At 34.7% G+C, this 16329-nt stretch overlaps 2 protein-coding genes across 2 annotated transcripts; one reads left to right on the top strand and one right to left on the bottom strand.

Moving 5' to 3' along the window:
* The first annotated feature begins 8142 nt into the window (after positions 1-8142).
* LOC129793301 (U6 snRNA-associated Sm-like protein LSm2) lies at positions 8143-8752 on the top strand. The gene is made up of 3 exons (XM_055833148.1): positions 8143-8240; positions 8303-8370; positions 8439-8752. Exons 1-3 carry the CDS (start codon positions 8238-8240, stop codon positions 8653-8655), a joined length of 288 nt encoding a protein of 95 aa, XP_055689123.1. The 5' UTR covers positions 8143-8237; the 3' UTR covers positions 8656-8752.
* Positions 8753-8860: 108 nt separating this feature from the next.
* Positions 8861-16022, bottom strand: LOC129793294 (LIM homeobox transcription factor 1-beta). The gene is made up of 4 exons (XM_055833136.1): positions 15279-16022; positions 10128-10323; positions 9454-10061; positions 8861-9322 (listed from the first exon to the last, which is right to left on the bottom strand). The coding sequence occupies exons 1-4, from the start codon at positions 15367-15369 to the stop codon at positions 9084-9086; spliced, it is 1134 nt and encodes a 377-aa protein (XP_055689111.1). The 5' UTR covers positions 15370-16022; the 3' UTR covers positions 8861-9083.
* Between the last annotated feature and the right edge of the window lie 307 nt (positions 16023-16329).

Below are 16329 nucleotides of genomic sequence, written 5' to 3'. Positions count from 1 at the left end.
GAATGGAAATGATTAATATATTTCCATTTAAAATTTATAATTATATCTAATTAATGGTCATTTGTTTAAATTGTACCACAACGACAAAATAAATGACTATAAATGATAACACCTGAAAGACAAAAAGAGGCATATTAAAGATCTTTGAATAAATATTAGTAAATCATTTTAACCTTGTAATATCCTTTGTAGTTAATTGCCACGGAAGTACCTGCAAGGAGTCTAGTTTCAATGTGAAATCTCCAAAGTTGAAATTGTTCTTTATTGAATTTGAAACTTTTTGGTTGATTTGCATCTTCAAATGAACACAAAATATATCTGTGACCATCTAAGAGTTGCTGAATCTACGAAAAAAATCAACTTATTAGAAATATTTTAAATTAAAAAAAAATCCAAAAATACTTTTCTCTCCAGTTTATTTCCTCCTCTGTATATAAGGAAGATCATAAGAAAAATCGAAACGGAGAAAGCTGCCCATGTAAGGGCAACTGATATATGTTCCCTAAGATCATTATCAACTAGCAACCAACAGTAGTAGTATAAAATCATAGCACAAAAGAAAATGTATTGAATTATGTGTAAAAGTATAGATTGTCCAAGAACACAATTCATAAGTGGAATGATTCTGATGAAGTCTTTTGCGATTGATATCCTTTTAAGAACTTGAAATGTTCTATCTGTTTTATTTAATAGAATAATAAATGAGATAATTTTTGTAATTTCACTGAAAAAATTTATATAGTAAAAAACCATAAGATATGTAGCAAAAGCAACGTTTATTCCATTAATTTCAAAGATTAATACTTTTGTGTTATAGTTATTACCCATCCAATTAATTAGTGATGGAAAACACAGTACACAGATAAGAATGATAATAAGCAAAGCCTGAATGTTGGATTTACTAAAGAACTTTATTTTTCTTTTAAATGAAAAAGGTTTTAATCGATTTTCCAACATTTCAATTTCTTTTAAAAGCTGCAAAAATGTTTGTCTATTCTTTAAGTTGGTGCACATCATCAAAATAACTGCAATTCTAGGACTTAGTGCTCCAATAAACAAAACTATATTAATAATATAACTTTCATCTCCCCTAAATAGCGGTATTGTAAAATCAAAATAGAAATTCGTTAAAGAAATTTCAGTTACAAAAATACTTAAAAACAGTGTTAAAGGAATCCAATATAAAATTTTTAAAAGAACATTTACAATTTTTGATTTTGAAGGATTTTTTGTGCCAATAGTGGCATTATAAGGTAACAACAAAGGCTTTTGTAAACTGAATAATAGTCCAAGTGCGTCCGTAAAGGACATTTTCAGAGAGAGATTGAGAATCTACTGACCAAAGAAAAAAATTAGAGTATAAAATAAAAGGGTCTTTACCCTAATTTCAGATGATGAATTTCATTATCACAAAAGCATTTGTAATCCTCGAGAAAATTGTAATTTCAAATGGAATGAGTGAAAGTAGTACAAAAACGTGTCTGCCTTACTTTCCGAAGTTATTATTATTACTGTTTCAACAAAGTAATTTTCTGTTTAATATTATTAATGAATTTCTTAAGCTTTCAGGCTTTCTTCATATTTCATAATGAAAATAATATCTAAAATTAAAATAATCCTTTTATGTCTTTCTGTCTTTTTCACTTGATCAATTCATAAACTATCCATGAAGATGTCTTTCACTGACGCTCTTGGACTACTATTCAGTTTCCAAAAGCATTTGTTGTTAACTTATAACGCCTCTATTGGCTCTAACTCTAAATCAAAAATTTCTAATGTTCTTTTAAAAAATTTACATTGGATGCCTTTAACCCTATTCTTTGTAATTTTTTTACTGTAACTTATTTAATAAACTGTATTGACTTTGTAATAGGCTTGTGGCACTCAGATGGAGCTAGTTCTGGAACTTTTTGAAGAAAGTCCCAAATCTTTTGTGAGCGTCTCTTTGCGAGATGTCACCTCAACCATTACTGGAGTGGGAGCTTCCTCTATGAGAGGCTTATAGGGAGATGGCTCGCTTTTTGGCGGCTGTTAAAGGCCTAACCAAGCAACAGCGTCAAAAGACGCTGTTCGTTGTTTTTTCTCACTTGCTCCTTGTCAAATTGTATTGCGCTGTCACTGTCAAACAAGAAACGCGGTTTCTATGTTTTATAACCGCCTTTCTTGTTTGACAGTGACAGCGCGATACAATTTGACAAGGAGCAAGTGAGAAAAAACAACGAACAGCGTCTTTTGACGCTGAAGTATGGTTAAGCTTTAAAGATGGTCGCTCTGTGGCGATAGTTTAAAGATGGCTCGCTCTTGGCGGCTGTTAAAGATGGTCGCTCTTGTGGCGATAGTTTTAGCATGGCTCGCTCTGTGGCAACTCTCATAGCATGGCTCAGCAGGCTTTTTACTGCCCAGAGCTCTGAGGTGGGACGTCCTTTTGGAGGTCCTTCCTCTTTAGCGGCGCACCGCTGAATGCGTGCCGATTGAGCGTGCACACTGCTTATATAGGGCCCTCAGGGCTATTGCATCATCCTTTTTGACGCTAGGGGTGCATCATTTAGAGGAATGCGGCCAAGGGGCATGCCATTTTTTGTGGATCAGATTCTTGATTCCTTTATGGAAAATTATTAGAAAAATTCTCCGCAAGAGGGGGGGGGGAATTTATTTATGACGTGTTAGGGGGTATTCAAAAATAATTGGGAGGTAAAAATAATTATTTTTGGGGGTTTTTGAGAGCATTGTTCGGCATCGCCGTAACAATATTCTTTATTTATACAGAGGAGGAAATAAACTGGAGAGAAAAGTATTTTTTGGAGTTTTTTTAAGTTAAAATATTTCTAATAAGTTGATTTTTTTCGTAAATTCAGCAACTCTTAGATGGTCACAGGTACATTTTGTGTTCATTTGGAGATGCAAATCAACCAAAAAGTTTCAAATTCAATAAAGAGCAATTTCAACTTTGGAGATTTCACATTGAAACTAGACTCCTTGCAGGTTCATCCGTGGCAATTAACTACAAAGGATATTACAAGGTTAAAATTATTTACTAATGTCTTTAAGGATCTTTAATATGTATGCCTCCTTTTTGTCTTTCAGGTGTTATCATTTATAGTCACTTATTTTATTGTTGTGGCACAGTTTAAGGATATAGCCGTTTTGCTTCAACCTTAAATTTAATTTTTGCTTTACATTAAATAAAAAAGTAAAAAATTTATATAAGTAATCCTTCCTGTATAGCTATGCATTTCTACACCGTTTGTCTGATCGCGATGAAATTTGGTACAGAGACTACTCATTCCAGGTGGTTTTTACCAACGATATGCAATTTCCACCCAGAGCCCCCCTTCGTAGCGCCCCCATATAATTTTCATGCATTTTTCGTGAATCTTTGAATTTGGCGCCCTTTTTAGTACATTATGTTGAAGAGAAAATGAGATCTATCCGTCTCCCTCCCACAAATAGTTTTTCGCAGTTTTCTCGCGTTTTCCGCCGAATTTCGCAGCGAGATTGGCGTCTCCAGTTCAAAATTCTCAAAATCCGCGCCAGAAAATATCGTGCAAATTCCACAAAAAATCCGAGGAGTTGCGCCCCCTCACTGAACTTACTTTGGATCCCACTGAGCTACCCGCCAACTTTTGGCGCCCCAAAAAAGAGTTTTAGTAGTACTGAACACTCGGAGGACTTTACTGGTAATTGCTACCAATTGGAACCTTAAAATCGTCACAGAATAAAATCTATTGGACTTATCTCGATGAATTTAGCATCTATGTGTAGGGAATTTTAAATACTTTCAGATAGCAGAAAGAAAATCTCGAGAAAAGTCTTTTCTTTGGAAGATAATTGAGGTCAATGTCAGAATCCAATGTGGAGGATCAAATTGGTAATCATTACCAGTCAAAATCCCATACATTTTAGCCGTTGTTTTGAGGTTATGTATTCTTGTTTGCTTTTCCTCGGTGAAAATCATTAATGCGGACTAATTTTATTGCCGGAAGTGACTAAAAAGTTACTTTAAGAATCAAAGTTTATGATGATTTAGGCGCTATAATAAATGATGTAAAATTGTAGCTAAAAAAGTCGTTTGAATTGGCAATTTTGCATCGATTCTACGCAATTAGTTGGTGTTCCACTTCGTGGCCAACACCAAGTATTTTTTTCAGTAACGATTTTCTAAATAAAATATTTAGTAATTCGGTGTAGGAATGCTTGAAGAAGATTGAGAATTAGTGAAACTTTCGATCCTTGTTCAATAAACTGATTAATAATTAATTATTGAGCATATTTTATAAGCTGGTAGTTATTACCAATTTGATCCTCAACGTTGTGCCAAATGTTGGGTCCTCCAACTGTTAAGGGGGGTTTCTTGGGCAAATTGTTGGAATTGACATATATTTATAAAGTTTTCAATTTTCTTGGGATTTTTCTTAAACTTGGTTTTCGATGTTGGTTACATTTGTAGCCTAATTATTGAAATGTAAGAAAATAACATTTTCTCTATCTTAGGTTCTCGCCATCTTGTGATTTTCCGACTTTTCCACAGAACTGCCCTAAAACACAAAGGTAGGTTTTTCTCAGAATCTACTGGATGGATTTTGATGGGGTAAGAAGCAAATGAAAGAGAAAATACCAATGCAGATTTTGATGTACCAGAATTTGGAATTTCCATTCTGGGGCTGAGAAAAGTGGGAAAATGTGACTTTTTGGAAGGAATTGATTAATATATTTCTATTTAAAATTTATAATTATATCTAATTAATGGTCATTTGTTTAAACTGTACCACAATAACAAAATAAGTCACTATAAATGATAATACCTGAAAGACAAAAAGAAGGCATACATATTAAAGATCCTTAAATAGACATTAGTAAATAATTTTAACCTTGTAATATCCTTTGTAGTTAATTGCCACGGAAGAACCTGCAAGGAGTCTAGTTTCAATGTGAAATCTCCAAAGTTGAAATTGTTCTTTATTGAATTTGAGGCTTTTTGGTTGATTTGCATCTTCAAATGAACACAAAATGTACCTGTGACCGTCTAAGAGTTGCTGAATCTACGGAAAAAATTAATTTATTAGAAATATTTTAACTTAAAAAAATTCCAAAAATACTTTTCTCTCCAGTTTATTTCCTCCTCTGTATATAAAGAAGATCATAAGAAAAACCGAAGCGGAGAAAGCTGCCCATGTAAGGGCAACTGATATATGTTCCCTAAGATCATTATCAACTAGTAACCAACAGTAGTAGTATAAAATCATAGCACAAAAGAAAATATATTGAATTATGTGTAAAAGTATAGATTGTCCAAGAACACAATTCATAAGTGGAATGATTCTGAGGAAATATTTTGCGATTAATATACTTTCAAGTTCTTGAAATGTTCTATCTGTTTTAGTTAATAGAATAATGAATGAGATAATTTTTGTAATTTCACTGAAAAAATTTATATAGTAAAAAACCATAAGATATGTAGCAATAGTAACGTTCATTACATTAATTTCAAAGAATAATGCTTTTGCATTATAGTTATTACCCATCCTATTAATTAGTGTTGGAAAATACAATATACAGATAATAATGATAATAAGCAAAGCATGAATGTTGGATTTACTAAAGAAATTGATTTTTCTTTTAAATGAAAAACGTTTTAATCGATTTTCCAACATTTCAATTTCTTTTAAAAGCTGCAAAAATGTTTGTCTATTCTTTAAGTTGGTGCACATCATCAAAATAACTGCAATTCTAGGACTCAGTGCTCCAATAAACAAAACTATATTAATAATATAACTTTCATCTCCCCTAAATAGCGGTATTGTAAAATCAAAATAGAAATTCGTTAAAGAAATTTCAGTTACAAAAATACTTAAAAACAATGTTAAAGGAATCCAATATAAAATTTTTAAAAGAACATTTACAATTTTTGATTTTGAAGGATTTTTTGTGCCAATAGTGGCATTATAAGGTAACAACAAAGGCTTTTGTAAACTGAATAATAGTCCAAGTGCGTCCGTAAAGGACATTTTCAGAGAGAGATTGAGAATCTACTGACCAAAGAAAAAAATTAGAGTATAAAATAAAAGGGTCTTTACCCTAATTTCAGATGATGAATTTCATTATCTCAAAAGCATTTGTAATCCTCGAGAAAATTGTAATTTCAAATGGAATGAGTGAAAGTAGTACAAAAACGTGTCTGCCTTACTTTCCGAAGTTATTATTATTACTGTTTCAACAAAGTAATTTTCTGTTTAATATTATTAATGAATTTCTTAAGCTTTCAGGCTTTCTTCATATTTCATAATGAAAATAATATCTAAAATTAAAATAATCCTTTTATGTCTTTCTGTCTTTTTCACTTGATCAATTCATAAACTATCCATGAAGATGTCTTTCACTGACGCTCTTGGACTACTATTCAGTTTCCAAAAGCATTTGTTGTTAACTTATAACGCCTCTATTGGCTCTAACTCTAAATCAAAAATTTCTAATGTTCTTTTAAAAAATTTACATTGGATGCCTTTAACATTATTCTTTGTAATTTTTTTACTGTAACTTATTTAATAAACTGTATTGACTTTGTAATAGGCTTGTGGCACTCAGATGGAGCTAGTTCTGGAACTTTTTGAAGAAAGTCCCAAATCTTTTGTGAGCGTCTCTATGCGAGATGTCACCTCAACCACTACTAGATTGGGAGCTTCCTCTATGAGAGGCTTATAGGGAGATGGCTCGCTTTTTGGCGGCTGTTAAAGATGGTCGCTCTGTGGCGATACTTTAAAGATGGCTCTTTTAATGAGGCTTTTTAGTGCTCAGAGCTCTGAGGTGGGATGTCCTTTTGGAGGTCCTTCCTCTTTAGCGGCGCACCGCTGAATGCGTGCCGACTGAGCGTGCACACTGCTTATATAGGGCCCTCAGGGCTATTGCATCATCCTTTTTGACGCTAGGGGTGCGTCATTTAGAGGAATGTGGCCAAGGGGCATGTCATTTTTTGTGGATCAGATTCTTGATTCCTTTATGGAAAATTATTAGAAAAATTCTCCGCAAGAGGGGGGGGGGGAATTTATTTATGACGTGTTAGGGGGTATTCAAAAATAATTGGGAGGTAAAAATAATTATTTTTGGGGGTTTTTGAGAGCATGGTTCGGCATCGCCGTAACAATATTCTTTATTTATACAGAGGAGGAAATAAACTGGAGAGAAAAGTATTTTTTTGGAGTTTTTTTAATTTAAAATATTTCTAATAAGTTGATTTTTTTCGTAAATTCAGCAACTCTTAGATGGTCACAGGTACATTTTGTGTTCATTTGGAGATGCAAATCAACCAAAAAGTTTCAAATTCAATAAAGAGCAATTTCAACTTTGGAGATTTCACATTGAAACTAGACTCCTTGCAGGTTCTTCCGTGGTAATTAACTACAAAGTATATTACAAGGTTAAAATTATTTACTAATGTCTATTTAAGGATCTTTAATATGCCTCTTTTTGTCTTTCAGGTGTTATCATTTATAGTCACTTATTTTGTCGTTGTGGCTCAGTTTAAGGATATAGTCGTTTTGCTTCAACCCTAAATTTAATTTTTGCTTTAAATTAAATAATGAAGTAAAATATCTATATAATAAAGAAAGGATTACCTTCCTGTTATAGCTGTTATATCCCGTTTGTCCGATCGCGGTGAAATTTGGTACAGAGACTACTCATTCCAGGCGGTTTTTACCAACGATATGCAATTTCCCCCCAGAGCCCCCCTTCGTAGCGCCCCCATATAATTTTCATGCTTTTTTTCACTACTTTTTGAATTTGGCGCCCTTTTTGATACATTTTGTTGAAGAGAAAATGAAATGGATGCATTTGACCGCTATCCGTCTCCCTCACACATTCAGTTTTTCGCAATTCTCTCGCGTTTTCCGCCAAATTTCCCAGAGAAATTAGGATTTTTGTGACCAGGAAGCGACGCCGCGTCGATTGGCGTCTCCAGTTCAAAACTCTCAAATTCCGCGCCAAAAAAAGTTGTGCAAATTCCGCAAAAAATCCGTGGAGTTGCGCCCCCAAATTTTTACTGAACGTACTTTGGGCCCCCCTGAGCCACCCGCCAACTTTTGGCGCCCCAAAAATGAGTTTTAGAGTACTTAAAAAAATGTATTAAAAACTACACAAATATTTCAAATCCATTGAAAGTTTCATGAAATTTTAAAACCTACTACAAACCTAACCGAACTTACCAATCGTTTGTAAACAAACTTTTTGGAATCCAAGCAAAAATGGTAATAAATCACTAAATAGAGCATTCTAACTTTAGAGAAATTAACAAATTGTTCTTTTACAGCTGTTCTACTCCTTTTTCAAATCACTCGTCGGAAAGGACGTTGTTGTGGAGCTGAAAAACGATTTGTGGTGAGTTAACCTCAATCTTTTATCCCGGAAAGAGATTTCATGTAGTGCTTTTGTGGCTTCTTTTCCAGCATCTGCGGTACTCTGCATTCTGTGGATCAGTATTTAAATATAAAATTAACAGATATCAGTGTCACAGATCCCGACAAGTACCCCCATATGTTATCCGTGAAGAATTGCTTCATTCGCGGATCCGTCGTCCGGTACGTTCAGCTACCCAGCGACGAGGTTGACACGCAGCTGCTACAGGATGCCGCCCGGAAGGAAGCAGTAGTCAGTACGAGATAAGTGGGGGGTAAGGGTAAAGACAAGACGCTTTTTTATACATATATAATTCATCTTCTAGAATATATATTACAATTTCAATTGCTTTCTCCTCAACATATTCCTCGTGATTTTTTCTTTTCTCTTTATTTGATTTCGTAAATAAAATTAAATCTGCTGCGAAGCACCATCCCCACACGTAGTTAGGGGGTGTTGGGTGCAACTCCTACCATGACTAGGTATCATCACAATTATTTCAATTAAATACACTTATTCTTGAGATATTTTGCTTCTCCGGAGGGGAATTCTAGGGCAAAGGACCCCGCGCGGGGGATTCGTCGGAGGTTCAGCAGCCTCCTTGGGGGTCCGCGAGGGTGTGTGAAAAGCGATTCTGCGGTCGTTTTCTCTATAAAAGTAGCAAATTCACCCCAACATGGTGATCACGGTGTGTCTCATTGGTCGGAGCTGAAGTAGGAGTTCTGCATGAGATAGAGCTTGTCAATGGGATTTATTACGCCCGCCGTAAGCGAGACTAAGCTCTCATGGCCACCACTCTGTCCATGCCCCGTCTGTAGGTCCAAATTCTGCAGTGAAAGCGTATCTGAAGTACCCTCGTCCAGGTGATCGAAGCTACTTCCATCCAGGGACACGTCCGAGCTACAGAAGCTGTCTCCTGAATTTCCAGGATAATCTGCAAGAGAAAATAAAATATTTTATATAATTTGTCTTTGTGATTTTTTTTTTGATTTTTTTAGCACTAACAACTGACAAGGATTTAAAAAATAAAAGATGCAAAATAGGATAATTGAAGAAGGTCCTTACCATCAGGCGAGTAGGGAATGTTAGGATTAAGCGGTTGACTGGCAGAACCAAATGAACTATCCATGCCAATGTAGTGCCCATGATCACTACTGGGAGATTCCTGTTTTATTCCCTTCTCCTCCTTCACGGTATCATCCTTTTTGTCCCCATCTTGCTTTGCCTTACGCTGAATTTTCTTCATCTTCGCCCTCTGATTTTGGAACCACACTTGTACCACACGAACCGATAGTCCAGTATCCTTGGCGAGGGCTTCTCGGACTTTCCGACAAGGTTTCGGGGAAACTTCAAAGGACGCCTTGAATTGCCTTCTCTGTGCCGACGTGAGGATTGTTCGAGGTCTTTTGGGGCCACGTCGTCCATCACGAGGACGTACCGAGTCGTCCAGGAGCATATCGTCGTCATGCGGTGACATGTAGAAATCCTTCTCGTAGTCCAGGCGACAAAACAATTGACCAGCACGTACAAAGTAGTGCTCGCCCTTCTCTAGAGGCCTACAGCATATGCCGCAGATGAAGCAGGGCAGGTGGTAGACGTAGTTCTGAACGCGCATCACCATATCATGCGGTAGGACCCGTTCACTGCATCGAGAACATTTTACGCTGAAAATTCTGAAAAATGAAAATTCAAGCAGGTTTAGTTTTATCCAATGGATTAAGTATCAGAGCTTAGTCTACCGGTCGTAATCAGCTTTGCAGTAGAGCTTCGTGTTGCGGGAGTAGCAGGAATGATTGAGGGGTACACCGCAGACACAGCAGGCAAGACAGTGTTCGTGCCAACTTGCATCTGCCACCCTCATGAGGTATCGGTCGTGAATTTTTTGGCCACATCCTTCGCAGATCTCGTAGTTCTTTTCGCATTTTATGGTCATTTCTGCAATAATTGAGGCTAAATGTTAGAAATAATTAAAATATTTCTCAAATAATGTCAAATTGATGGATTTATTGGATGCCATTTGGATGGTATACATAATCTAATCAATATTAGCAATTAGGGAGATAATTCAATGCAATCACAACACCTTTATCCCCGCATATCGTTCAGTGAGAGGTTCTTCAACTCATTTTGAAAGATAAATTATTATCAATCAATAAATTTTAATTATATAGAGAGAAAAATTAGATTTTTTTTGTTTCTGAAAATCATTTTTTTAAAGAAATAAATCAGAACGAGTTTACTGCTGAGAAATTGAATGGTTTAGTGAAGACCAGGCGCCTCCATCTAGACTCATGTTTTATTACCTCTAAAATATAGGGGAGAGCGGGGTTAAAAGTCACTTAAGGGTTTAAAAAAAGCTCAAAATATCATATTTCCCAAATGGATAAAGCGAAATGTATAGCCCATTTCTTTAGGAGATTTAGTGCCCTATAGAAAAAAATAAATAGCCAAGGTAGACACAAAAAATATGTCTCCCAGGTATTTGGCGTTAGAATATAATAATGTCCAGGGTAGAAATGAATTATGTCTCTCCCAGGCATTTGAAATTTCTAGCTCAGAAATTTTAGAGAAAAATCAAAACATTCAAAAATTAGGTTATGGGATGGTGTTGTTGACTTTCTCTGAAGAAGCGCAATTTTCCTCTGGACCCATTTTCAGTAAAATCTCATGATTTGTCGAAAAATCTAACAGTTTTCCCAGTGATTTATGAAAATGACCATGTTTATGTGAGTATTGTGCATGTTCTGTTCATAGTGGTTCCTTCCGTGGATTCATTCCCTTTGTTTCTCTGACTCCCAATGATCTCATTGACCTTCTCGCGGAATTTCTCAACATGCTCCTGGACATTTTCAACCTACTTACTCTTCTAGGAGTCACTGGAGGTTCTCCTGAGTGCTAAATTCAGTGAAATTGTGCATTATGTGAGCTTCCCGGGCAGATTTTTCATCCCCAGAATGACATCAGACATTTGAACTTTATTCCCAGATTTATCAAAATTCTAGCTCCTACTCCCAAGGATCAGTCAAACTGACCTTTTATCCTATAAAATCACATCAATCTTTACTCTATTGGAAAAAAAATGACAAAATTTGTGAGGCAGTTAAAATTCTTTTGTAGCCGAGACTGGAGCTATAACTGGCTCGAGTACAAATTATGCGTGGTAGAGACATATAAGAATTTCTGGCTTGGATATATGTCAATTTCTGTACCGTACAACTTTTTTCTTTCCGTGTATAACTCTTTCTCAGATAATTTTCTTCTATCTAGCTAGGAAATATGATATTTTAAGCTTTTTCTAAACCCTTAAGTGACTTTATTAGCCCCGCCCTCCCCTAGATTGTTTTTTACAAAAATTTTCAGAGTAACAGAACTTAATTAACGAAACAATTTAATACAGTATTTTAAAAAAAGGAAAATCTCTTTACACGGAGATGAGTTTGTAAAGAATTTATTGTGAAGTAACTTTAAAGAATCTTTAAAATTATTTATTATATCTTTCTATTTGTTTGGATTGAGCAAACTCTTCACAACATTATGCATGCAAATCAATTGAATTTGTATCGAGAAAACAGCCCCATTGTGGGGGCCCATTAAACCACGAACACGCCAAAGTTTGAAGAAGCTCTCTAATGCTCCCCAAGGAGTCATCCAAAATTGACTTCCTCTCTTCGATTAACGTAAACAATTCATCGCTTTTGGGTTGAGGAAATAGTTTGGAGAGTGCAGCAGAGGAAGAGCTTTTAGTGGTTTTAGCCTGAGAATCACTCGCACCTGCTGAGTGCAAAAAGAGGTGAAAGTGTGGGCGATGTGGACTGATATGAGAGGTGTGGGGGTGGCTCTCAAACACCCAAATGTGGGATGTAATTTGTGAATGAGAGAAAAAAGGCCAGCCACAGAGTCGATTGAAAAAGCCAATGTTTAAATTGGAACATGAATTTACTAATAAAAGCATGCAAAAATATCCCAAACAAATTTGCGAGAAGTGGAATGAACTCATGGGGGTTGGTATGGGGGGGGGGACGGGGAGAGTTTTTAATTAAAAAAACAAGCCGAGAGTAAACTGATTTAATTGTCCCATTGTATATGCAAAATGTTGGCTTTTTTCGCACACTCACTCCAACAAAATTGCAGACATACCCTCGCCGCCCTTTTGGGTGCAACGAAAAATGTTTTGCTCTCTTTGCTGTGCAGAAATAACAAATAGCACTATAAAGTTTGTGGTGTTTATTGTTACGCCGCGACTGTTGGTGCAATTTTCTCATATACATAAAACAACCTCTATGTCCCCCAAAAAATATCTCGCGGACAGTCGCTCATCTCTCAATGTTTTGAACTTTAAGATAAATCAATCAATTTTTTTGCATAATTTGTCCTAATATTTTTGTTTTTGGCTCAAAGACAAATATACAAAATTCTTTCTGAAATCAGAGAAACATTCTGGATGGGGCTCAGTTTTGTGAACAGAACAGCTGTGAGGTCTGTTTTGTTATTATGTTCCTCATATGTTCGTAATCAGGGAATTTGGTTCTTTTAATAAAAGCATAAAAATAGATTTAAAAATTTTCTCTAAATAGAAAAAAACTTAATAAAATATTCATTTAAGAAAAAAAATGATTAAAGAATTTGACTTTTTCTTCAAAATGAGTCGAAAATCTAAAAGGTTATTGTTGATTCCCCAATCTATTTTTCTTAAATTATATTGTGAATTGTCTTAGGCTAAATTAAAGCGTGGTTATTTATAGCATTCGCTAGGAAAACCTCGAATTTCTCAGTTCAAGGTGAAGCCTAAATGTAATTTCGAATTTTTTTTTGATTAGTTTTTTTTTATTGTTCTTGACTTTTTTTTGCTAGAAAAATAAAAACAGAAAAAATACTTCACAAATAATTGCATAGGAGAGGATGTCTCCATTCTAACCTTTTAACAGCTTGAAAAACTAGAAAAAATTAAATGAAGTAATCCTTAAATGGAGCTTACTTTTACATATCAAATATCCTTAAATGGAGCTTACTTTTACATGTCAAATAACACATTTTTGGCGAAAGTTCAAGATTTTGAATTTTCTACTGTTCTTAATCCTGATTGAAGTTGGTTTACTTGTTCTGTGAAAGCTCACACGTTTTTGTTTGTTCTGTGATTGGAGGCTCGGATTAACTAGTGTGATATCATTGTAACGTTAATTTAATACTCTTTGGTCAAAAATCTGAAGGTTTTATCCGTTGCTTCTAAAGCTACTGCTGTTAGTATGAAAAATCAAAGATTCTATTCTAACTAAACCTATAATTTTGTCATTGATTCATTTTTTTATTTAAACAAAAAAATTATTGTTACGAATTTGATGATGTTACTTATTTGAGTGATTCACATTGACTCATTTCTCAAGTTGTTTGTTGCTGAGGGAGCTTTAAATAAAACATGAACAACACGTTTTTTTTATTCCACTTGCACCTCACCCTTCACGCAGCTTTAAAATGAGTAAGTTACCTACCTACAATTAGTCAAAAAACAACTAGAAATTTATTTTAAACTTTCTGCTGTGAAAAGACTTTAACTTTGTTAAAAAAAAAACTTCTGAAGGAATATTTTTATAACATTTTTATGCTGAACTGTCATTATAAAGAGCTTTTAAGGATTGCGAAATGTGTTGCAAAAGCTGATGTATAAAATACCCAAAATTACTAATTCATTAGTAATCGATAAAAAGACGATTCAATCCATTCATTCAATCGTTGAATATTTCAAAATTATTGAATGATTTGGGTTTAAGAATAACATAGACAATAGAAAGATATTTCATCCATGCATTGGCCTATAGCATAAAATTTAAATTATTTAGCATAATCTCCTTCTTGATTGTTGGCCAAAAGTTTTCTCCCCTTATTAAATTATTTTGGTGATTATCAGTCTGATGCCTGATGATGGTATATGAATGAGAAAAATCGATATTTTATTGCATTTGAAAGAATGAGAAAATCGTGGTAATTTTCCCTGGTTATTTTAAATTATTTATTGGTGAATTATTGTAAATACAATGGAAATAAAATATACAATTTTTTTATTATTGCCTATTTGTCATATAATGCATATTTGGAAATTGGACTTGCATGTTTGGGAAAATGGAAAATTCACCGAATCTCTATGTGTAAGAGAAAATTTTTGTATAGGAAAAAATTGTATGTTGATTACCTACTGCTGAATGTACATATGTACCTATGTATATATTGTAAAAGGAGGCTTCACCCCATGTTCTATAGATAAAATACTTCAAATCAGCTGACTGATTGATTAAATTTAATTACTGGAAGGAATTAAGTATCATCTAAAAAGATATAAGTAGTTGTTACATGAAATTGCAAAAGAGGAAGAAAAGTTTTTTTTTAAGTTTATAAATTAGGAATAATATCATTTTGTAAGTATTTTCTCAAATCAAGTACTATGTAAAATTATAACAAGTTAAAAACTATAAAAGCACTATCGTATCACTCTGATTTTGGTCTAAAATTTTGTACATCATTAGTGTGAATTTCTATGTCCTAAGGTTTCCTCAAACTATTATTTAAACCTAAGTTTAATAAAGAAATTAAAAACATTCTGAACTATTATTGTAAAAATCCAAAGTTTTTTTTTTATTGAAGACACAAAACAGTCAAGTAATAAACTTTTATCTAAAAATTATTACATATTGGCGTTCTTCACTCTATTTGATTTTTTTTCCTAAAAATAAATATATAAAAAAAATTTTTGAATACTTTAAAAGTTCATTACACCGAGAAGAACGACTTAAATATATTTAATTATCCAAATCATCCCCTATATGTAAAAGCTTTGCACCCCTAATATGAAATAATTTTCTCTCTGCCGTTGGGTATTGTGTGCAGCATATGCTTCATACCTGTCCGACCATTGCAATCGAGAGAACTCGAAATAGGTTCATGATTTTGCATGATTCCTGCTGGATTCGGATTTGGGTAGAATTCCAACATAATCCTTTCTTCTTTTCCAGTCAATTTATGCAGAGAAAAAAAAATCTTTCATTCACTCCAAACATCAGCAACTCACTGTATCCATTGCCATTTCCACACCGACACTGTTTTTCTAATTAATCCTGCAGCACAATTTTTTTTTAGTAATTTCAGTTATTTTTCCAAGTAACAATTTTCACGTTTCGATAAAAATCCAGTTGGGAATTTTTCAGTGGAAAACTCCTGACTCTTCACTTTTTTTTAATAGCATATTTTATCTCTCTCAAAATTATCCACACAAGTTGGAATTTTTGTCACATAATCCATTTATTTCGTCACTTTTTTCTATAAATTTTCACTTCACACTTTGAATTCTTTAGGCTTTTTTTTTAATATGTAGTTTTATATATAACCGTGAGTTTTCAGCGAAAACCGCGCGTGCTTTGAAGAAGAGACGAAAGAGTAGAGTCTTGGTCGAGCAAAGTAAGTCCGATCAGACGTGTGGCCCAAGTGCATGTGCGGATGGTAGAGGTTCGATCGTGCCGAGGGAAAAGTGCGGGCAAAATGTGTGACAGTCGTTTTCGGAAAAGCTAGGAAGGTGTGCGGGAGGAGGGGACCCTCTTGCTGTTCCCGCGCTAGCCCGAAAGTATCGGGCCACAAGAGATATTCGGGCTCAGTGCGGTGTGTGATGAGGGAACAAGAGAGCTGGGTGAATGTCTATGTGAGTTTTTGGCAAGGAGAACAAGGTGGTGACACCCTCCGGAGCACGCATGTACGATTTTTGATGTAGTGGCGAGGAAACGCCCTGTTCACTCGTCATTGGCTGTGTACATGCTCTTTTCTCCTCTTCTTCACAGCTCTCGGGGAAATTTTGCTTACAAATACACACGCCACACACACACATACAATTCACAAGATTTTCCCGGTGTGTAGGAAAAAAAAACAAAGTGTGGACGGAAAATGGATGGAATCCTCCCTGGT

This window comes from Lutzomyia longipalpis, chromosome 3 (genome assembly GCF_024334085.1).
Source record: "Lutzomyia longipalpis isolate SR_M1_2022 chromosome 3, ASM2433408v1".
Classification (NCBI taxonomy): domain Eukaryota; kingdom Metazoa; phylum Arthropoda; class Insecta; order Diptera; family Psychodidae; genus Lutzomyia; species Lutzomyia longipalpis.
This window is presented reverse-complemented; position numbering and strand designations above follow the sequence as displayed.

What these genes read in the sequence shown, in the direction of transcription:
- LOC129793301 (XM_055833148.1), top strand. An exon ending in GAGCTGAAAAACGATTTGTG is followed by an intron (nt 8,371 to 8,438) that starts GTGAGTTAACCT and finishes CTTCTTTTCCAG; the next exon opens with CATCTGCGGTACTCTGCATT.
- LOC129793294 (XM_055833136.1), bottom strand. Translation starts at nt 15,369, where the DNA reads ATGTTGGAATTCTACCCAAATCCGAATCCAGCAGGAATCATGCAAAAT. An exon ending in CGATTGCAATGGTCGGACAG is followed by an intron (nt 10,324 to 15,278) that starts GTATGAAGCATA and finishes CAATTATTGCAG; the next exon opens with AAATGACCATAAAATGCGAA. An exon ending in CATTCCCTACTCGCCTGATG is followed by an intron (nt 9,323 to 9,453) that starts GTAAGGACCTTC and finishes TTTCTCTTGCAG; the next exon opens with ATTATCCTGGAAATTCAGGA.